Here is a 22,254-nt window from a genome sequence, read left to right on the forward strand (position 1 = left end):
GAATTAGTGTATCCTGGAGGAGGTGTGATGAGCAAACTATCCAAATGGTCCTTTTTGTTTTTAAAAGGTTTCCATCTTTTATTTATATACATACATACATACACACACACACACACACACACACACACACACACACACACACACACACACACACACACACACACACATATATATGTGTGTACATATAGCAAAGGATAAAAGCACACAGTCAGAGGGTTGAACTGGAGACAGATTTATTTCAACATCCTGCGCTAGCTTTTTAAACCTGTTAACATCTCGCCCTCTCTGGGCAGAAGTGACGCCCGCAGTGCATCACCAAACTCTTCCCATGTGCAGGCTTTCTCCCCTCGCTGTTGGATAAGAAGGCCCAGCGCCATTTTGCAGCCGGTCTTCCTGCCGATGCACGCTCCGATTTCGGAGCCGGTTCGTTTACCTTGAAGGTGGGTCACCACATAACACCTCCCCCCCCCCCCCCCCCCCCCCCCCCTAAAAGTCTACAGTCTGGGGCAGTCGCTGTTTGGGTAGTCTGCCCCTGCGCCGTGGAGCCTGAGCCTCGACAGTCTGCAACAAGTCCACGTGGGCCAGTTTGAGCCAGTCCACCGTGAAGATTTCCTCTTTTTCTCCCCCCAACATTCAGAATGTATGTGGACCCGTTGTTCCTCAGCACTTTGGCCCCCCGTACAGACGCTGTAGCGGTGTGCATCCCTTTGAACAAAGACAAACTTACAGTCCTGTACGTCTTTGGGTATGCAGGTCGGGGTTCGTCTGTGTCGTGAAGTCGGAACGGGGTCCGAGTCCCTCGCGTAGTCTGTCTAGGACTGCTGCTGATTCTTCCTCTTGCCCCTTTGGGGCTGGTATGAACTCTCCTGGGACGACCAGGGGTGTGCTGTACATCAGCTCAGCCGACGAGGCATGCAGGTCCTCTTTTGGTGCTGTGCGGATTCCCAGCAGGACCCAGGGGAGCTCGTCCACCCAGTTAGGCCCTTTCAGGCAGGCCATGAGAGCCGACTTTCAGTGGCGGTGGAAGTGTTCCACCAGCCCATTCGACTGTGGGTGGTAGGCGGTTGTGTGGTGTGAACGTGCTCCCAACGGGCTGGCCACAGTCGACCACAGGCTGGAAGTGAACTGAGTGCCTCTGTCAGAGGTAGTGTGGGCCAGTACCCCGAAACGTGCTACCCAGGTCGCGATCAGTGCTTGGGCGCAGGAATCGGTGGTGGTGTCAGTGAGCGGGGCCGCCTCTGGCCATCTCGTGAACCGGTCCACTCTAGTGAGGAGGTACCGCGCTCCTCTCAACACAGGCAGGGGCCCCACAATATCCACATGAATGTGGTCGAACCTCCGGTGGGTGGGTTCAAACTGCTGCGGCGGGGTCTTGGTGTGCCGCTGTACCTTGGCTGTTTGACACTGCACGCACGTTTTGGCCCACTCGCTGACCTGTTTGCGACGTCTGTGCCACACGAACCTGCTGGAGATCATCTGGGCGGTTGTCCTAATGGATGGGTGTGCCAAACCATGGATGGAGTTGAAAACTCGCCGCCGCCAGGCTGCAGGGATGATGGGGCGGGGTTGGCTGGTAGCTATGTCGCATAGGAGGGTCCTCCCACCTGGGCCTACCAGGAAGTCTTGCAGCTGCAAGCCCAAGACTGTAGTCCTGTAGCTGGGCAACTCGTTGGCCGCCTGCTGCGCCTCCACTAGAGCTGCATAGTCCACACCTTGGGACAGGGTCTGGATAGCTGGTCGGGAGAGTGCGTCGGCCACGACATTTTCCTTCCTGAGACATGCTGGATGTCCGTTGTGTACTCAGAGATATAGGACAGACGTCGCTGCTGACAGGCTAACCAGGGATCGGGCACCTTCATGAATGCGAAGGTCAACAGTTTGTAGTCCATGAATGTGGTGAATGGCCTGCCCTCTTAAAAAGTACCTGAAATGCCAGATTGCCAGGTATAGTGCCGCCAGGTATAGTGCCAACAGCTCTCGGTGGAAAACACTGTACTTGAGTTCAGGCTGCCGCAGGTGCTTGCTGAAGAACGCCAGGGGTTGCCAGCGCCCCTCGATGAGTTGTTCCAGCACCCCACTGACTGCCGTGTTGGATGCATCCACTGTGAGGGCGGTTGGAACGTCCGTTCTGGGGTGCACCAGCATGGCGGCGTCTGCCAAGGCTTCCTTGGCCTTAACGAAAGCGGCCGTGGCCTCTTCGTCCCAGGTAATGTCCTTGCCTTTACTTGACGTCAGGGTGAACAAAGGGTGCATGACTCTGGCTGCTGAGGGGAGGAAATGGCAATAGAAATTGACCATACCAACAAAATCCTGCAAGCCTTTGACGGTGTTGGGCTGGGCAAAGTGGCAGCCCACGTCTACCTTGGCGGGCAGGGGTGTTGCCCCATGTTTGGTAATCCTGTGGCCCAGGAAGTCAATGGCGTCCAGTCCGAACTGGCATTTGGCCAGGTTGATGGTGAGGCCAAAATCACTCGGGTGGGAGTAGAGCTGGCGTAGGTGGGACAGGTGTTCCTGACGATCACGGCTGGCTATGAGGATGTCGTCGAAATAGATGAACGCGAAGTCCAGGTAATGTCCCACCGCATCCATTAGCCACTGGAACGTCTGTGCGGCATTCTTCAGGCCAAATGGCATTCGGAGGAACTCGAATAGGCCGAATGGGGTGATGAATGCTGTCGTGGGGATGTCTTCAGGGTGTACCGGGATTTGATGGTATCCCCAGACGAGGTCCACCTTGGAAAAGATGCTTGCCCTGTGCAGGTTTGCAGCAAAGTCCTGTATGTGCAGCACGGGGTAGCGGTCTGGGGTAGTAGCCTCCTTCAGCCTATGGTAGTCGCCACATGGTCTCCAGCCCCCAACTGCTTTGGGCACCATGTGAAGGGGGGAAGCCCATGGGCTGTTGGACCACAGTACGATCCCCAATTCCTCCATCCACTTGAACTTGTCCTTCGCCAGGCGGAGCTTGTCCGGGGGGAGCCATCGAGCGCAGGCGTGGAGGGGTCGTCCCTTCGGATGTGGTGCTGTACCCCGTGTCTGGCTATGGCTGCCGTGAACTGCGGTGCTAGAACCAATGGGAAATCTGCCAGGATTCTGAATTCGTTGTCCGACAGTGTGACGGAGTCCAGGTGAGGGGCCAGCAACTTGGCTTCGCCTAAGGAGAATGTCTGGAACGTCTTGGCGTGCACCAGTCTTTTCCCGCGTAAGTCAACCAGTAGGCTGTGGGCCCGCAAGAAGTCCACCCCCAGGAGTGGCTGGGCCATGGCAGCCAGTGTGAAGTCCCACGTGAAGAACAGCTGCACTGTGCGGGTGCCGTAGGTCCGAATCGTGTTGCTGTTTGCGGCCTTGAGGGTGGGACCTGGCTCCCTGTTGCGGGTGTCGTGCCCTGTCGGGGGTAAGATGCTAATCTCCGCTCTGGTGTCGACCAAAAAGCGGCGTCCCGATTGCTTGTCCCAGGCGAACAAGAGGCTGTCTTGGTGGCCAACCACCGTAGCCATCAGCAGTGGCTGGCCTCGGCGTTTCCCGGGAACTCACAGGGCGGGCGACATCAGCGGGCTTCCATGCTCCACCGTTGGTGGTAGAAACACCACTGCCCATTGGCCCCTTCACTCCTGCCTCAAGGTTGTGCACGCTCCGTTGCCAGGCCTGGTCTGGCCTGCCATTGGGGCCTTGGCTTGGTGATCTGTGCGATGGACGCCTCTCTCTCCTCCTTGGCCTTCCACAGCACGTCTGTCCGGGCCGCCACCCCTCCGGGGGTCGCTGAAGTCTGCGTCGGTGAGTAACAGGTGTATGTCCTTGTGGAGTTGCTCTTGGAACGCCTGCTCGAACACGAGGCAAGGCTTGTGTCCATCAGCTTGGGCTAGCATTTCGTTCATTAGAGCTGATGGTGGCCTGTCTCCCAAACCGTCCAGGTGCAGTAGGCGGGCACCCTGATCCCTCCATGAGTGGCCGAAGGTCTTTATAAGCAGCGCTTTGAATGCTGCATATTTGCCCTCTGGGGGCAATTGAATGAAGTCCTCAACCTGGGCTGCTGTCTCCTGATTGAGGGAGCTCGCCACGTAATAGTAGCGCGTGGAGTCGGAAGATACCTGCCAGATCTGGAACTGGGCCTCTGCTTGGTCAAACCACAGTCGTGGTCACAGTGTCCAGAAAGTTGGCAGTTTAAGTGAAACAGCATGAACAGCTGTTTGGACCACCCGTTTGGACCACCAATGAAGCGAAGTGCTACACACTGAGCGAAGAATAAAAGCACACAGTCGGAGGGTTGAACTGGAGACAGATTTATTTCAACTTCCCGCGCTAGCTTTTTAAACCCGTTAACGTTCTGTCCTCTCTGGGCGGAAGTGATGCCCGCAGTGTGTCACCGAACTCTTCCCGCGCGCGGGCTTTCTCCCCTCACTGTTGGAGAAGAAGGCCCGGCGCCACTTTGCAGCCGGCCTTCCTGCCGACGCGCGCTCCGATTTCGGAGCCGGTTCGCTTATAAAAATAAATTAGCTAAGACTTGTGATGAAAACTTTGGGTACTAATTCACTTAGTGTACTTCAATTCAAAGTGTCACTGGAGTAGGAAAAGCAATGATAGGTTTTCTCCAGGTTACAGCAGGGTTCTGATCCTGTGAATTGTTCATGACACAGACAGTCACAAGTCAGAAGTGCAGTTATGAACAGAGTTTCTGGATGGCAGAAGATGCCTGCAGCATCTGGCAAATCCATTCCGCCGGTCACCCAAATACTTGTTTATATGTACAGGCTGTAAGCAAGTCAGGCATTCATAACCTGAGGAGGATCTGTACAGCGTGGCAACCTTTGAACCTGCGAGTGTCTAAGCAAAGGCTTAGTGACTCACATTTTATAAAGTGAGGTGTTGAGCAAGGAAAGTGATGTTGTGCTATCTCAAGTACAATCAATTCTGCTAGGGCAGATATATCTCAGTAAGGCTACAAAGGGAGGCTTAATAAGTATGAGTGTTGCAGTTAGGTTCAAGGAAGATAATTTTGGAGGTCTGCATCTCTGAAATGGAGACTCTTGCCACACCAATCAGTTTGCCCCCTCACACTGGCTCACTTGTCCCGTTTTATAGAACATAGAATGTTACAGCACAGTACAGGCCCTTCAGCCCACAACGTTGTGCCGACATTTTATCCTGCTCTAATCGCTATCTAACCCTTCCCTCCCACATAGCCCTCCATTTTCCTATCATTTATGTAGCTATCTAAGAGTCTCTTAAATGTCCCAATTGTATCTGCCCCCACAACCTCTGCCAGCAGTGCATTCCACGCACCCACCACTCTGTATATTTTGTAAAAAAAACTTACCTCTGACATCCCCCTTATACCTTCTTCCAATCACCTTAAAATTATGCCCCCTCGTGTTAGCCATTGTTGCACTGGGGAAAAAGTCTCTGACTATCCACTCGATCAATGCCTCTTATCATCTCGTACACCTCTATCAAGTCACCTCTCATCCTCCTTCACTCCAAAGAGAAAAGCCCTAGCTCACTCAACCTGTCCTCATAAGACATGCTCTCCAACCCAGGCAGCATCCTGGTAAATTTCCTCTGTGCCCTATTCTAAAGCTTCCCTATCCTTCCTATAATGAGGGGACCAGAACTGAACACAATACTCCAAGTGTGGTCTAACCAGAGTTCTATAGAGCTGCAACATAACCTCGCTCTTGAACTCAATACCCCAACTAATGAAGATCAACTTGCCATATGCCACCTTAACAATCCTATTGATCTGCACGGCAACCTTGTGGGATCTATAGACATAGATCCCAAGATCCATCTGTTCCTCCACACTGCTAAGAGCACTGCCATTAACCTTGTATTCTGCCTTCACATTTGATCTTCCAAAGTGTATCACTTCACACTTTTCCGGGTTGAACTCTATCTGCCACTTCTCAGCCTAATCTGCATCCTATCAATGTCCTGTTGTAATCTACAGTTTTGTAACTGTGTATCTTTATCCTGGAAGCAAAAACATTTAGTCATTGACATTTTTTGTTTTTAGCACAAAATGGTAGTGGTTTCAGAATGATTTTTTTTTCCCTTTCAGGTGTTGTGGAATACTTGGCCACTGGAGGAGTTGATACAAACCACAAGGATTTCAAGGAGCTAAGATATAGTGACTGTCTTATGAAATTCAGTAATATTGGAAAAAATGGAACTCCAACTGCAAGGATCACTCATGGCTTTAACTTGAAGAGTGCCTATGAGAATGGTCTGATGCCTTATACAAACTACACCTTTGATTTCAAAGTACGTATGTCAACGTTAAATGTTTAACAGTGTAGTCAGGGAATTTGTTCATTTGTTAAGATATCCATTTAAATATAAATTTTATATTGAATTATCTTGACAATTTGGGGTCCAATCTTTATAGTTTATTAGTGTGAAGCAAATTGTTATTTGTTTTTTTTTCCACACTTCTAGTGGTATCTTAATGTTTTTTATTTTTTTTCCCTGTCCCTTCATGTAAATGTATGCCATACTGCTGATTTCAGTTTAATAATGTACATGCTAGCATTTGTATTAGATTTTGATGACCCCCATCTTATTCTTCTCCCTTTCCACAATTAAAGTTTAGAGATTAGAAATATTGCAGTTCAATTGGGAGGAGGATCAAGAAGAGGCTATAACCCTTCCTATTTTGCTGCCTGATGTTTTCGTTATAGTCCGAGTTGGGCAGCATAGAAATGGTTCCTTCGGGCCCACCACTTCTATGCTGACCATCATGCCTATCTATACTAATTCCACTTGCCTGCATTAATTCATATCCTTCTATGCCCTCCTCAATCAAGTACCTGCTCAGATGCCTCTTAAATGTTGTTACTGTTCCTGCCACCACCACCACCTCTGGTAGCTCAGATTTACCCCTTAGATCCTCTTCAAACTTCCTTCCTCTCACCTTAAACCTAAGAGGACATATTTCCTCTATCATATTAGCTTTCAGCTGCTTCTGCTCCATTGAGGGAAAAAAAAAGATCTAGCCTATCCAATCTCTCCTGATAACTCAAGCCTTCCAATCCTGGCAACATCCTTGTGAATCTTTTCTGCACCTTCTTCTCAAGCTTAATCATGTTCTTCCTATAGCATAGTGATCAGAACTGGACACAGTAGTCCCAACTGTAGCCTAGCCAACATTTTGTACAACTAACATGACATCCCAACTGTGGTACTCAATGCCTTGGCCAATGAAAGCAAGCATACTATATGCCGCCTTCACCCATGACTGTTCTCACTTTCAGGGAGCTATGTACTCTTATCCCAAGGTGTCTGTGTTTAAACACTCCCCAGGGCCCTGCCATTCACTGTGTATTTCCTGCCCTGGTTTAACTTCCTGAAGTGCATCACTTCGTACTTGTCTGAGTTAAATTCCATCTGCTGTTCCCTTGCCCACTTTCCCAGATGATCTATTCCTGCTGTAATCTTCAGTAACTTTCTTCACTGTCCACTATACTACCAATTCTGGTATCATCTGCAAACTTACTAATCATGCCACCTACATTTTTATCCAAATTATTAACATAGATGGCAAGCAAGAGGACCCAGCCCCGATCACTGTGGCAAACTACTGGTCGCAACCCTCCAATCTGGGAAAAGAAAACCTCCTCTACCAGCCTCTGCCTCCTACCCCAAGCCAATTTTGTATCCCGATTGCTAACTCACCCTGGATCCCATGTGTTCTAACATTCCAAACCAACCTACTATTCAGGACCTTGTCAAATACTCTGCTGAAGTCCACGTAGACAATGCTTACCGTCCTGCCCTCATCAATTGTTTTTGTCATCTCTTCAAAAAGACTATCAAATTCATGAGATATGATTTCCCATGCACAAAGCAATGCTGACTATTCCTAATCAATCCTTGCTATTCCAAATGCAAATAACTCTAATCCCTTCCGATAACTTTCCCACCACTGATGTAAGGCTCGCCATCCCTTAGTTCTCTGGCATATCTTTGCTGCCCTTCTTAAATAAGGCACAAAATTAGCTGTCTTCCAGTATCTCACTAATGGTTAACAAAGATGCAGATATCTCTTCCAAAGCCCCAGAAGTCTCTTGATTCCCTTAACATCCTAGCATGCACCTGATCAGGCCCTAGGGATTTATCTACCTTTACGCATATCAAGACCTCCAACACCACCTCCTTTTATAATGTTGATATGCTCCAGGATATTACTGTTCTCTCCTTTGAACTCACGACCTCCCATGTCCTTGCAGATGAGAAGTCTTCATTTAAGACCTCACCCATTTCCTGTGGTTTCAGACGCATCACACTAATCCTTAAGGGGACCTACTCTCTCTAGCTACCCTTTTGCTCTTAATATACCTAGAATCTTTTGTGATTCTCCTTTATCTTGTCTGCCAGTGATATCTCATGGCTTTTTTTGCCCTCATAATTTCCTTGGATTACTTGGATAATTTACAGGCTAAAACATCAACACATCTCTGCAAGCAGAACAAGTATTCCATTCACTAATTCCCAACCAAAGCTGCAGCAATGGGAGCCTTAATGATCTAACTCTATGGGGTATGTGATAAATTTCCATCCTCCTCTGGTCCTCTCACTTTTTCTAATACATTGACATGGTATTGCTTCCTGCTACCTTGTTGTATTAGAAAGTTTCATCACTTTTGCTGCCAGTATCCATCTTGCTGTAACCTTATGGTCCACTTCCAAATCTTGCTTTCCCTGCCTCCATTTCCTCAAGTTCTCTACCTCTATTTCAGGGGATAGATTTAATGGCCTGTATACATACAATCCCATGGGCTCCCATGACTGTTTTTCCTCTTTCTGCTTCTTGTAACAACTCTCTTCCATTATCCCAGTTTTTCAGTGTATGTCACATTAACCTGCTTCCCAGTCTTTATCTTATGTTCTTTGGATGCTGCCTTCTGCTATGCAGTACTTGCCTATTGAGATTTGTGGTCGAGGAGGTTCTAACTTGGGATAGAGTCAGGAAGGATAGACTGGATCCAGGAAAGGCATTTTCGGCCTGTGTATACATACATTATTGCCATCCTCCCATGATGAGATTTCTGGTTGGGTTGAAACTATGACCAGGAGCCTATTTTAGTTCTCTGGTCTTAAGGCCATCGAAATACTAGTAAGAGTGTTAATTGTTTTCATGGGTTGATTAAATCAAGTTTTGGGTGCAGGGTGAACATTTGAGAAGCTGTCATTTTTGTCTTGATATTTTATTAACTGATGCATTCTGTTACAATTGGTGCTGTTTCCATTTTGAAATTAATTTGGATGCAGCTGCTTTTATGTGATATCGGTACTTTTTAAAATTTGAAGCTGCTAACCTAATGTATGAATTTTAGGACAATTTTAAGATTGAATGTTTAAAGTTAACTTTCTTTTTCATTTGACTGTAGGGTATTATTGACTACATCTTCTACTCGAAGCCTCACATTAACATACTGGGTGTTCTTGGACCTTTGGATCCAAATTGGCTGATAGAAAACAGTATAAGTGGCTGCCCACATCCACACATCCCATCAGACCATTTCTCACTTTTTGCACAACTAGAGCTTTTACTGCCTTTTGTGTCGCCAGTAAATGGTATCCATCTGCCAGGCAGAAGGTAGTTGTGTGTGTACTCTGGAGGGAAGCCTCTTAAACAATCTTGTAAAATTGTAAAATCAAAGTACTGAGGAGTGAAGTATGGCCAATAGGATTGTTGTCAAAATTATGTTCTTAATCAGTTTTAAATTTGTTTCTTGGATAGCTTGTCTAAATAATAAACAATAGTAGTCTGGTGCTATTTACAGATAATGAAATTGAGCCCTATTTCCTACTTTGTATACTGTAGACATGCTGAAAATGGGTTTCTTTACAAAGCCTGTACTGCTTTATGCTTCTGCATTTTCAGTGGAAAATGAAGCAAAATTTCCAATCTCTTTACATAAGTTTAAACAGTTGATTCCTTTTAGAATTGGAGTGGTGGTTGGGAGGGTGGAATGGCTTGGGGAGGAGGTGAACTTCACAGTTCTATTGTGTAGGAATGTTCACAGAACAGAAATTCACATCTCAAAATCCAACAGTGCACTTTGAAATATAACTAAGAATTATACATTTCAAATTAAAAAGGTGGCAATGTGGACTTTTTCTGACACAATGGGAGGTCTTTATAAGTTGCTACAGAGTGTTAAAATGCAGCACGAATGGAAATCTGAGGGAGAGAATTATAATCAGACCAAGAACATGTAAAGGAATTTTCATTAATTATTTTGGTATATCAATGATTAATCAATTGTTTTCACTTGCTCCCTAAATTTATTTTGTATTTAGTTTTAAACTCATCATGCAATAGGCAGTGCATTAAGATGGGTTTAAACATATTGATTCTTTCCCATCCCACTCCTTTCTGTTAAAAAAATTCTGCCTCAGTGTCCAGTAGCCCTCCAATTCTTCTTCCTTTTCAATAGAAATGAAAGTACTTCAAGCCAAAGTTAAACAGGGATATTAGGTTTCTATGAAACATCCTTGGAAAAACATCACCACAACTTGGCAGTTCTGTGTAGTCTTACCCCGGTATTATTGCATTGTTCATTCAAAGCAAAATATACAAGTGCAAATGAATTGTGAGTTTTTTTAAAATTGCCTACTTGACAAAATAATTTGCTAAAGTGGAACCAACTGTATATTGTTGCACAAAAATTCTGTATAGCACTACCTTTTCAGGCCAGTAATAGCCATTAAGGACCTTTCTTTCCATACTTCACTCCCACACTTTTGAGAAGTGTTTGTATAAATTTGAATTTGAATTTAGCCTTTAATGATTGTATATGAACCATAGAAGACCTGATTTAAGGTGTTTTGTACTAAAAAGATTTAAAACAGATTTGGAAAAATGATTGTATTGTAAACTAAGGCTAAATTTTTATCTGTTTCATGCTTTAAAAAAAAACATTTGTAAAAAAAAAGAAGTTGCAACAGGTTTCCTCTGCTATTATTTGCACTGTTCTGGGTTTGTAACTCATGTACTACTTTTACAGTTGAGGACACAGTTGATTTAAATTCAAGTATTTCACTCCTCAGGATTTGGTATCAGCATTTGAACCTTACGATCTTTGAATTACCCAACTTCCTCTGATTGATTTATTTTTTTTACATGATGTGCCTCATCAACTTTTTTATTTTTGAGGGGATTTTTGGAACCAGCACTGCCTGTGCACGCGGAGAAATCCTGAGCATCTTCTTTGAGATTTTTTAAAAAAAATAAAAACTGTTAAAGATTTGTGAGATTTTATGAAGACACTTTTGTATAAGCTCTGTGGCATTTTTTTTCTTGTGGAGCAATGAACACCACATATGTTGATCAGGTTGGGTACAGTTGGGTACAGAGTGTAACTTTAACCCTTTGTATCCTAGCACTGCTTCTGTCTCTTTGCACAGTGCTACTTTTCACCAAGGAAAGCTGCATCATGTGAGACCATACACCATCAATGTTGTGTGCTTTGATCTTGTAAAGAAGTAGCATTCCTTGGTAGGAATTTTAATGTTCTGAAGCAGTGTAAACTAGAACTGAGCTATGTTTTCCGTGCAGGTCTTCCAGACAAAGTTTCAAATCCATTAATTTTTAAATGGTCATGGTTTTGTGTTTTTCAGCTGGACCAGTGCTATATCTCTTCTCTCTGTTCATTGTGCCATTGGTAGCATATTCTTAAAGCCAAGTGTGCAAGCTTTAGTAGGTTAGCTTTTGCTATGCTTTTGTTTAAGGTGCTAGGGGGAAGAAAGGGGAGCCTTTGGAATTAGCTTGTACTATATTATGCATTGAATGAGCCAGAGGTATAGTTTGATCTAGCTCTTTAGTTTCGACTGCAGGCAGGGAGACAAAAGAACACAACATGGCATTCAAAAAAAATTGGACCAGTCTTCATTCCGGTTTACAGTTAATGTGGAATGCAGCTAAGTTGATTGTGACAAATTTTAACTCTTTTAAAACATTAATTAAAGACAAAGCACTTAAATAATTGGTGCAGACAAAACCAAGATGCAATGAGCAATTTGAGATCAACTTGCTAAGTTGAAAATGTAATAAATACCCATAATAGATTTATGATGAACCCTTGTCTGGGACCTGCAGTCATTTTTGTTTGTACTATTAGCAAACATGTCCAATTTATAATCAGTAAACTAATTATTGGTAGTATTGTTTGTAGTAGATTTAATGAGTAGCTTTTTGTAAAGTGTGAATAAAAGGTGTTTGCTCATGTTTTCCTTGCTTTACCATTTTATTAATGTACATCATGAAACCCCAATCTAAAGTAAATTAGGCAAAAAGTGACCTATCAGTATTGATCTCATTGTTTCAGCTTTACGGTCACTTGGGATGGGTATATATCGTACACAGTTTTAAGGGGCTGTTACTTCACAGACCAAATCCAAATGCTATTGTATACTTCATTTCTGTGATTAAAATGTGGTGTATTATTTAAATGCTGTACTGAAATTACATTTTATCTCTTTGGTAGGATATTTGTAGGAATTTTTATATGCAGTAATTTTTTGCATAATCCTACAAATGTAGAAATGTTTGATTTTTACATAATGCAAAAAAGTGTACATTTTATGTAAGATTAAGATGCCCCTTTTACATCTATTCAGGAAATTAACAAACCAGTTTACTTTGTGTACAGTCACATTCACTCTCCTGTCCAAATTTAGTGTATTCCAATGAGTTCTTGATGGTAACTTGTAGGCTACATGAATCTGAACCTTCTCCACATTTCACTAGTGATTATTACTCAGGATAGAAGGACATTTTCAGTTCTGTGCTAAACCTATTTCTACAGATTTCATTATATAAATGCACTGCAGCAACTCTTGTTTACCATTCTTCATGGGTGCACTGATCAAACCAGCAATTACATCTGCACTAAGTAATTAATAAAATAATTACAGCTACCTAGGCAGCTCTAAAGTTAAATTTGGGATGGTAAACGAGGGCTTTTTAAATGTTATGTGAACTTTTTGGCTTGAATAGCAGTTAATAGCACGATGTATTTCCCATAAACAGGGTCTGCTTGTTCCCGTGCACAGGTGTATTTTTCCTACTCACAGCTTGGACAATAAATTGTATATCTATTTCGATCTTTGTTTGCTGTGTTTATTCACTATAGAAGTATGGTAGCAACAGTCCTTTTCTAAATGCATCACATCCAGAATTTTGAAGCTTCTAAAGGTAGAGAAAAGTTGAGGCACAAGTATATCAACAAAGATTTTCAAAAGCAGTCCCAATTATGACAAACAAACATCTCCATTTGTAGGATGTAGAGGGCTAATTAGAAAGAAAACAACATTCAGGAAAGATTAGGACAGCCACCATTTACTGAGATGATGTGGTAAGAAAGATTAACTGATTGTTCTTAAAACTATCTGTTTTATTAGTTCCCATGATTTTAATTTTGCCCTGGTATATGGCAGCAGAGTTTTGACCTGGTTAGTTTCTGAAGAGGTGAAAAATGAATCAGTAAGAGCACTAGAATAATTAATGCAGGGAATCCTGATGTAGAGTTTTGACCCAAAATGTTGACAATTCCTTTCCTCCCACAGATGCTGCTTGACCTGCTGAGTTCCTCTGGCAGATTGTTTGTTGGTCTAGATTCCAGCATCTGTAGTCTCTTGTGTCTGCTAGAATAATTGAATCTGCAAATGACAAAGGCACATACAACTGCTTCAAAAACCAAGGGGTTGCAGCAAAATCAGAGGCAAATGAATGTATGTGGTAATAGGGTGAAGGAATAGATTGGAGTTAAATCTTGGTGCTGGATCAAATACAACAACATTACCAATAGTTCTGTCTTGGTGAAAGAACAGGATCTGTGGTGGGAAACAAGATTTTGAATGCTCAATGCCTTGAGGATTTAATGACATACAGTTTGAAAAAAACATTTTAAAGGAAACTAGTGTCATCACCTTACTATTGGTGTCCCCTTCAGGCAAAGAGCTAGATTTAAAAAATGCAAGAGCTGTACTTCGGATCTGGATAACAAGGATAACAGCATAATCAACTTTTAAAGTGCAACAAATAACGAGTGTAAGTTTAATGAAGGGTTCAGATCAAGTTTGAGAGAGACCTGGGAGAACAAATTTGACAACCTTGACAGAAAAGCTGATATGGAGAAAGGCTATGATTAGAAAGAACAGTTGAATTTTTATAAAGAAGGTTGTAGGTTTCGAGAGGACTGCTGACACTGTCAAACAGGCTAATTTTTACATGGATGATTTTAACATATATTTACAGAGGACTTTCTAATAGAATACTAGGCAAGTAAATGGATTATATTAGAGTAAGTGCTCAACTTTGGTATACTCTGAAGGTGGGAATTTGAATTCAATCACTTATTTTTCCCTAATTATTCTCAGCAATTATGTATTTGCAAATCCTAGTCTATTTTATAGTAGATTGGAAAGATTAGAAAAGTAGCATTAATGGATTTATGTTATTCCATGGATTTTCATTGAAATTTTAATCTTCTGCCATTACAGTAGCACAACTCCAGCCGTCTGCAAACGGAAAATAATTGGGGGGGGGGGGGGGTGTGAAATGCAGCTCCAGCATTGTTCAGTACTCAGAGGCATCACTGGGGTTTGTCAGCACAGGATGACAGAACAAAGTGGGACTGCAACTGGAAAGCCATCAGCAGAACTCGGCCAGCAAGTTCAGACCCTTATGTTCATGCGGAAATCCTAAAATGCTGTCAAAGTCCATCTTATTGTAAAGTGGCTCTAAATTGTTTCAAGTGGATTTTCTTTGAAATTTTAATAACACAAAAATAATTAACACTCATTTGGCATGCTAGAAGCTGTCCTTTTCCACAAGATTTTTCTTGCAACACATTGCAATAATTAAAAAACAAAATGCAGAAATTGGAAATCTGATATAAAAACAAAATGCTGCAAATATTTAGTGGGTCAGGCAACATCTGTGGAGTATGAAAAGGTTAATATTTCAGGTCAATGATCTTTCATCAGGGCAATGTAAAGTTGGAAAATAATTTTTTTTATATAGAGTTTGGGGGGTGGCAGAGGGAGGAGACAAAGGGAATGCCTGTGATCAAGTTGAGTCCAAGCAAAATGAATGTTGGCTGCAGGAGGGTAAAGAAGGCTTATTAATGGCAGCCAATCTATCTGGAGGAGGTGTAAATAGAGCGTGATGAAAGAGAACAGGAAGACAAACAAATGCAATGCTGGAGATGCAGAATGCTGAAGTTTCTGGAAAGATGAAATAAAAGAGAATGCTGGGAAAGCTGAGCAGGTCAGGCAGTAATGGTTATGAGAGAAAAATGGGAGTTACAATTTCAGATGGTTGACCTTCCATCAGATTGGTCAGTTGTGCACAAGGTGGAGTGGGTAAATGATCTGAAATAGATTTAGTGTTGAGCCCTGAGAGCTATAGCATGCTAATTATTGAAGATGAGATGGTGCAGCTCCTCAAATTTATACTGCTCCAATGAAGTTTTTCATAAGAGTCAACGATGGAGCGGTTAGGGAGTGTGCAAGATGAATAACTAAACTAGCAGGCAACAGGAAGCTAAAGGTTACCTTGTGGACTAAATGCAAGTTGTCACAGACACTGTGTTTGGGTTCTCCAATTTAGGGAAGACTACATCATGAGCATTGAATGTTGTGTGCTAAATTGAAAGAAGTACCAGTGATCTGTTGTTTCACCTGTATGGGTGTTTGTGCCATTAGATGGCGGGAAGGGAAGCAGTAATAGGAATGGTGTTGCATCTCCTGCAGTTGCATGGAAGTGTGTTATGAGAAGAGTTGGTGCAAAGAGAAGAGTGAATGGGTCCAACGTCCTTGCGGGAAGTTTGCTAATGCTGTAGGGGAGAATTTACGTTAACTTGGCAGGGGAATAGAACACAGTGTAGATGTACAGTTGGAGGGAGATATAGTCAAATATAGAAGGAAAACCTGGTCAGTATAGTAAGCAGAGAAGACACGGGTGTGTGGAGGAATGAAAGGCTAAATTGCATCCATTTTATTGTAACAAAGTAAGGCAGATGAATATAGAGCAAAATGGAATATGATACTGCTTTACAGATTTTTTAGAGAGAGTGATTTATGTTGCCAGAGGATAAGATATCTTTATTAGTCACATGTACATCAAAACACGCAATGAAATACATCTTTTGCATAGAGTGTTCTGCGGGCAACCCGCAACTGTTGCCATACTTTCGGTGCCAACGTGACATGCCCACAACTTCCTAACCCGTATGTCTTTGGAATGTGGGAGGAAACCAGAGCACCCGGAGGAAACCCATGCAGTCACGGGAAGAACGTACAAACTCCTTGCAGACAGTGGCCGGAATTGAACCCGGGTCGCTGGCGCTGTAATAGCGTTACGCTAACCGCTATACTACCATGCCTGCCCATAAGATGCAATTGCTATGTTTAAGAGATATTTAGACAGGCACTTAAATAGGCAAAGCATAGAAGGATACGGATGCAATGTGGACAAATGGAATCAGTGTAGATGGGCAAAAAGGTCGATGTGGACATTGTGGTTTCTGTGCTGTACTGTTCTTTGACTCTACCATTTCTGCTTTTAAATTTTATCCCTGCAAAAATGACACATGGTGTGCTTCTAGGTACATATTAATCTGTATTAACGATTTTTGATACAGGCACAACCCTCCCCACCATTGACGTGCCTCAGGAAGGCAGCATCTATTACTAAGGGCCTTCACCGTCCCAGGTATGCCCTCTTCTTGTTACTACCATCAGGTATCTGAACTCTTTGATCCCTTTGCTATTCTTCCCTACTTAGACTTGATTTCTTAGTATTTGAATACCTTATGCTGCTTGTCAAAATGTACACCCTCAACTTTATTTGAAATTAATTAACCAGCAGAATTTCCCTTGGAATATAGATGTAGATACATCCTTTGAAGGTAAATCTTTCACAGCTCCTGCTTATCTGGAAATAACATTATATTTCTGAACTTTTACCATAAACTTGTTTAGAAATTCAATATGATGTCAAATTCACTGTTGTGGCGTTGACCAAATGAAATTATTGACTAGCCTTGGTTGTGGGCTTCTATTTTAGCCACATGCACTGATTTTAATCAAAAGAACTTTGTATGCATTCACACAACTTGAGCATTTTCCATCATTCAGTGTGAATTCTTGTTATCTTTATCTTTCATTTGTTTAGAAGCTGTTCCAACTTAATAGTTGGAACTAATAAGTAGCAACCACAAAAAACCACAGTCCAGTCTGATGTTCAACTTCTCATTTTACCAACAAGCCCACATGTGCATGGACCATGCAAAGATGAGCATTAAGATCACATGTATAATTTACTGCCCTTACTAATCAAAATGTCCTTGGTCATATTGGACTCCTAGCTGCATCTGACTGTTGGTAGAGGAGGACAAACCAAACCTATGAAGCTTTCTGTGATTTATTCATGCTGATATAACTTCCCAATAGCCAGAAATTTCCTCAGAGTTGCTCCTACTTCTACAAGCATGATTTGGGTCGCATTTTTGGAAAGTTATGTGCAAATTATTCTGTTAGGTATGTGGACTGATGTCAGGAATAGTTTAACTTTGAATCTGAGGGGTTTGAGTTAAAGTTGCATACCAGGATTTAAGCAATTTTATAATGATATTGAGGGGTCTGATGTGCCCAGACTAAAGATAAGGTTTTATTCCTCAAGCTTGTGGTGGCCCTCAAGGTAATAGTGCAGGAGGCCACAGACAAATAGATCAGAAAAGGAGTAGAATAGAGAATTAAAGTGGCAGGCAACTGGAAGCTCTGGTCCATTCCTGTGGACTGAAAGCAGATGCTCTGCAAAACAATCATCAAATCTATGTTTGGGTTCTCCAGTGTGGAGGAGACCAGACTGTGAACAGCAAAAGGAGTACACTAGATTGCAAGAAGTGTAAAAGAATTGCTGCGTCACTCGAAAAGACTGCTTGGGTCCCTAGATAACGGGAAGGGAAGATGTGAAAGAACAGGTGTTGCATCTCCTGAAGCTGCATGAGAAACTGGCGTAAGATGGTTGGTGGGACCTGAAATGGAAGCCATTTATATTACTGTTTTTATTTGACTTATTTGGGGGCATGTCCAGCACAGCCTCATTCAATTAATATACTTGTTGTCTGAATAATTTCACTACTTGGACCATTTATGCTCCGTTTATGGCAATCGCAATTACATAGATGAAGACTGCAAAACACACAGATCTTATTGACTTTACAATTTTTAGAATTTTTTTAATCTAACAATTTGCCTCTTTTATTAATTCTTCAGAAACACATTAATAATATTATATATGGTATATTACTCATTTGATTTATAAAATATCCAAGCATAACTTTAAAGTTCATCATTAGATTATGGAATTTGATATTCAAAAACTGTTTTTGGAAAAAAAATTATTGCAATGATACCATTGACTGGATAATGTATTGAAAACATTGTATTATGTATCTATGCTGTGTAATATATGCTCATTATCTTTGACAAGCAATTTTGTATAAAAACTTGAACTCCAGGTTTATAATTAATTACTTCCAACACCAAAACACTGTAATGAAGTGCAAGATTTTAACCAAAAAGTGCGTAACCCTAAATTAGTAGCACATAACATATATTTTAAGATTAACTGCATATAACATTTAATAATTGTATACATCTTGGTTAACATTAATTTCTTTTTTAGTTAACCATAATGTAAGTTGAACAAAAAAATATTGAACATGTTTGAATTGTAAAATTTATAGATGACAGCCAGGGGGCAATGGAGATCTGCTGCAACAGAAACTTGCAGTTAAACACCAAAGTGAAGAAAGTTAAATGTTCTGTTTATTGACTTCATAAAGAGTAATAAAAGTGCTTTTTAGTTATATAAATTGTGACTTATATATAAAATAAAAAGCTAAGAACATTAAACAATCTGTCTTTACTTACTTGTAAAGGGTTAAAAGCATATAATAAGAACATAAAGAGCAAAGAGAACAGGCTGTATAGCCCCTCAAGACTCCCTGAATATACATTACAGTCATGACTGAATCTGTGCCTCAAGCCCACTTCCCACCCAATTGGATATCTTCATATTTCCTTAGAGTCCAAAAATCAATCAACCTCAGTCATGAATAAACACAGTGATTGAACATCCACAATCCTCTGAAGAAGTCCAAAGACTTATAAATAAATTTCCATTTATCTCAATTCTAAACGGCCCTCCATTAATCCTCTTTCTAGCTCAAAGAAACAACCTCTTGGTATCCACCTTGTCAATCCCTCTTAGAATTTTGTGTGTTTCAATAAGATTACCTCTTATTCTTCTAAATTCCAGTAAGTACCAGCTAATCTTACTCAACCTCTCTTCAGGAGACTATTTCCTCATTGCAGAAATTAGTCTTATGAATCCAAGTGACTTTAAGGCAAATATATTCTTCATTAGGAGCAGAAGCTGCACATAAGGTATTGCCAAAGCCCTATACAATCTCACTAAGGCTTACTATTGTATTTCTACATCTTTGCAATAAAGGTCTGCCTTCCTGACGTACTAAGTAGATCATTAGTTGACAGTGATAAGGCCCTGACCCAGCTTGCATCTGTCAAACCTACTATTTAAATTGAATGTTTTGATCGCCACAAATATTCGCAATCACTCACAATGTTACAAAAGATGATAAAAATTTGAAATTAAAAGAAACATGAGGGAGTAAAAGCACATCTGCATTTAAAATAGATTTCAAAGCAATTGAAAGATTTAACTTAAGTAAGTCAAATAATAAACATTATTTCCTTTATTCCCAGTAGATGATTTCATCCATTTGTATCAGTGGGCTGTACATCTAACAAGTATTCAATCGGGAGAGAACTAGGAAATCTGCAGATGTTCACCATATACCATGGATTCCAGGATGAGTTTAACTGGGCAGTCCAGAAGTTCTGCAGCTGTACTTTTGTTGAGCAAAAGTCTGTGAGGAATTGGCCAATTATGGAAAAGTCTGTCATCAGATCCATCACAGATCCCAGTGGAAAATTTGCTCCATTGTTTGTGAAATCAAATAATATAAAATTTACACATACAAATCTATATAAAAAATTCTGAACCAAATTATAGGCCTCTTCGATTGTCCTCTGTAAATTTCTCCTACTCCATCGCCTCTATTTACCCAAAGTTCCACTGAGTTTCAATTATTAACATCCATAATTTTCCTACAGATTGAATGAATGTTTAAAGCCATATTATTCTCTGTCTGCAATGTCAACTCTTCTCCCATTTTCCTCAATGAGTGGTTCAGTGGTACATCTAGTAAAACCACTGCCTCACAGCTCCTAACCTCAAGTGTTTTGTGTGTGTGTGTGTGTGGAGTTTACACATTCTTCCTGTGACCATGTGAATTTTCTCTGGATGCTCTGATTTCCTCCCACATCCTAAAGATGTGTGGTTAATTGGCCATTGTAAATTGCTTTTAGTGTGTAGGTGAGTGGTAGAGTTGATGGAAATGTGGGGAGAATAAAATGGGATTAGTGAAGGCTTAGTCTAAATCAGGCTTAATGGTTGGCATGGACTCAGTAGGCCAAAGGGCCTGTTTCCATGCCTGGTATCTCTCTATGACACTTTCCAGCTACTAAGAAAATTGAAGTGTTTGGCAATTCTTGAGATTGCATGCCAAATTAGCAGGTCCAAAAATAGGCACAAAAGACCACACTAAAATCTTCCATTGCATCTCAAAATCTAACAAGTGACTTCACTGACAGAATTTCAAAGTTTGGTCAACTGACTGTGAAAAATAAATTGATAAGACCAAAAAGATAGATGAGATTTTTTAAGGAAACCTGAGACATGAAAACGTCATCTTTCATCTAGAAATCTTGCTGAGTTGCTTAAAAGTAAAAATCTGAAAGAGTGGGATCTTTAGTACAAAATAAAGAAACACAAAATCTGGAAACCCTCAGCAAGTCAGACTTAGTAACACTATCAAATTATTTTATCATTTGAAAGATATTAATTTCATCACCACACTTTACTAAATTGAAAGAAATGCAAAGCTGAGTGTTTCAAGCATTTTCTGTTTTTCAGATTACCAGCATCTGCAGTTTTTTGATTGTTGGAATTTTTAATACTTGGAAGAAAGCAATAAAGCTGTGTTCAGATAGTCCAAGGATCAGGCAAGAAATTACATTAATTTGTACTTCGTTTATGTAGGATTCATTAGAGCATATAATGACAATGACATTCCTAAATGAATGATGAATACTCACTATGAACATATTTTTTTCATGTAAGGATAAACCAAATGCTGTTTAACTGAATTTGAAAGCTAACTCTCAGAGTATTATCTAGTATGTAAACTACAGAGTTTAAACACAGGAGCACAGATGCATACGTTATGTGATATTTTACTCGTGATTTTCAGAGGATAAGATTGGGTGATTTACAGAGCTCTGATAGGAAAGAGTTAGTACTGGTAGAGGGTACTGAGAGGGAAAAAAAGGACCAACAGCCCATATGGTTCTTCATGACCACAGTGAATCTGTTTTCACACAAAGGGAATTGGCATATATTGATGAGTGTGGTAGTTTTTTTTGGAGAGATATGTACATATATATGGGGAAAAATTATGACAGATGAGTTCATTGTGGAGAGGTTGTCCACTTTGGATCTGAGAAAGAAAAATCCAACATTTTTCTTCATGGAAGAAGACTGAAAACTTTGAAGGAGCAAAGGAATTTGAGTATCCACGTACATAAATCATTTAAACTGGTGTTCAGGAATAAATGTATATTAAAAGGCCAATGGAAGGATAGCTTCTAAGAGATTTGAGCTGCTTCAGTTAAAAAGAACCTGTTCATACCTAGAAGATTATGTTGAGGTTTACTTACTGAAACCTCTGGAAAGATACAGTATATTGTCCCCAGAAAGATTATACTGAAGACTCATTAGGATTGGATTGAATACAGGATTAATTTATGAAAACACTTTTGCACTTCCTTCAATTTAATGAGCTAACAGATGATCAAATCAATATCTTTAAAATAATAAAAGGATTTGAGAGCATTGCTGAGCCATTTCCTCTGGTGAGAATATATTTGGAGCAAGGAAGGGGAATGAACTTAGAAACAGGCCCATCAGGAATGAAGTAAATTGCATTTTTTTCACAGAAAAGGTAGAAGACAAATGGTATTCTCTTCCTAAAATTCTTTGAATGTCAGGTTTGAAATGTTTCCAGACTAAGATAAATTTTTGATATCTAAGCTATCAAGTGG

General features: G+C 41.3%; 1 protein-coding gene across 4 annotated transcripts in view; it reads left to right on the forward strand.

The window, feature by feature from the left end:
* The window catches only part of LOC127569133 (CCR4-NOT transcription complex subunit 6-like), a 58,410-nt gene extending 45,309 nt beyond the window's left edge, over window positions 1–13,101 (forward strand). For all 4 annotated transcript variants that reach the window (XM_052013505.1, XM_052013507.1, XM_052013508.1 and 1 more), the window contains exons 11-12: window positions 6,053–6,255; window positions 9,381–13,101. In XM_052013505.1, coding sequence (XP_051869465.1) covers window positions 6,053–6,255; window positions 9,381–9,593 — 416 coding nt within the window. In that variant the 3' untranslated portion in view covers window positions 9,594–13,101. The remainder of the gene's footprint in view (window positions 1–6,052; window positions 6,256–9,380) is intronic.
* Window positions 13,102–22,254: the final 9,153 nt, after the last annotated feature.

The sequence above is a fragment of the Pristis pectinata genome, chromosome 4, assembly GCF_009764475.1.
Source record: "Pristis pectinata isolate sPriPec2 chromosome 4, sPriPec2.1.pri, whole genome shotgun sequence".
In the NCBI taxonomy this organism is placed as follows: domain Eukaryota; kingdom Metazoa; phylum Chordata; class Chondrichthyes; order Rhinopristiformes; family Pristidae; genus Pristis; species Pristis pectinata.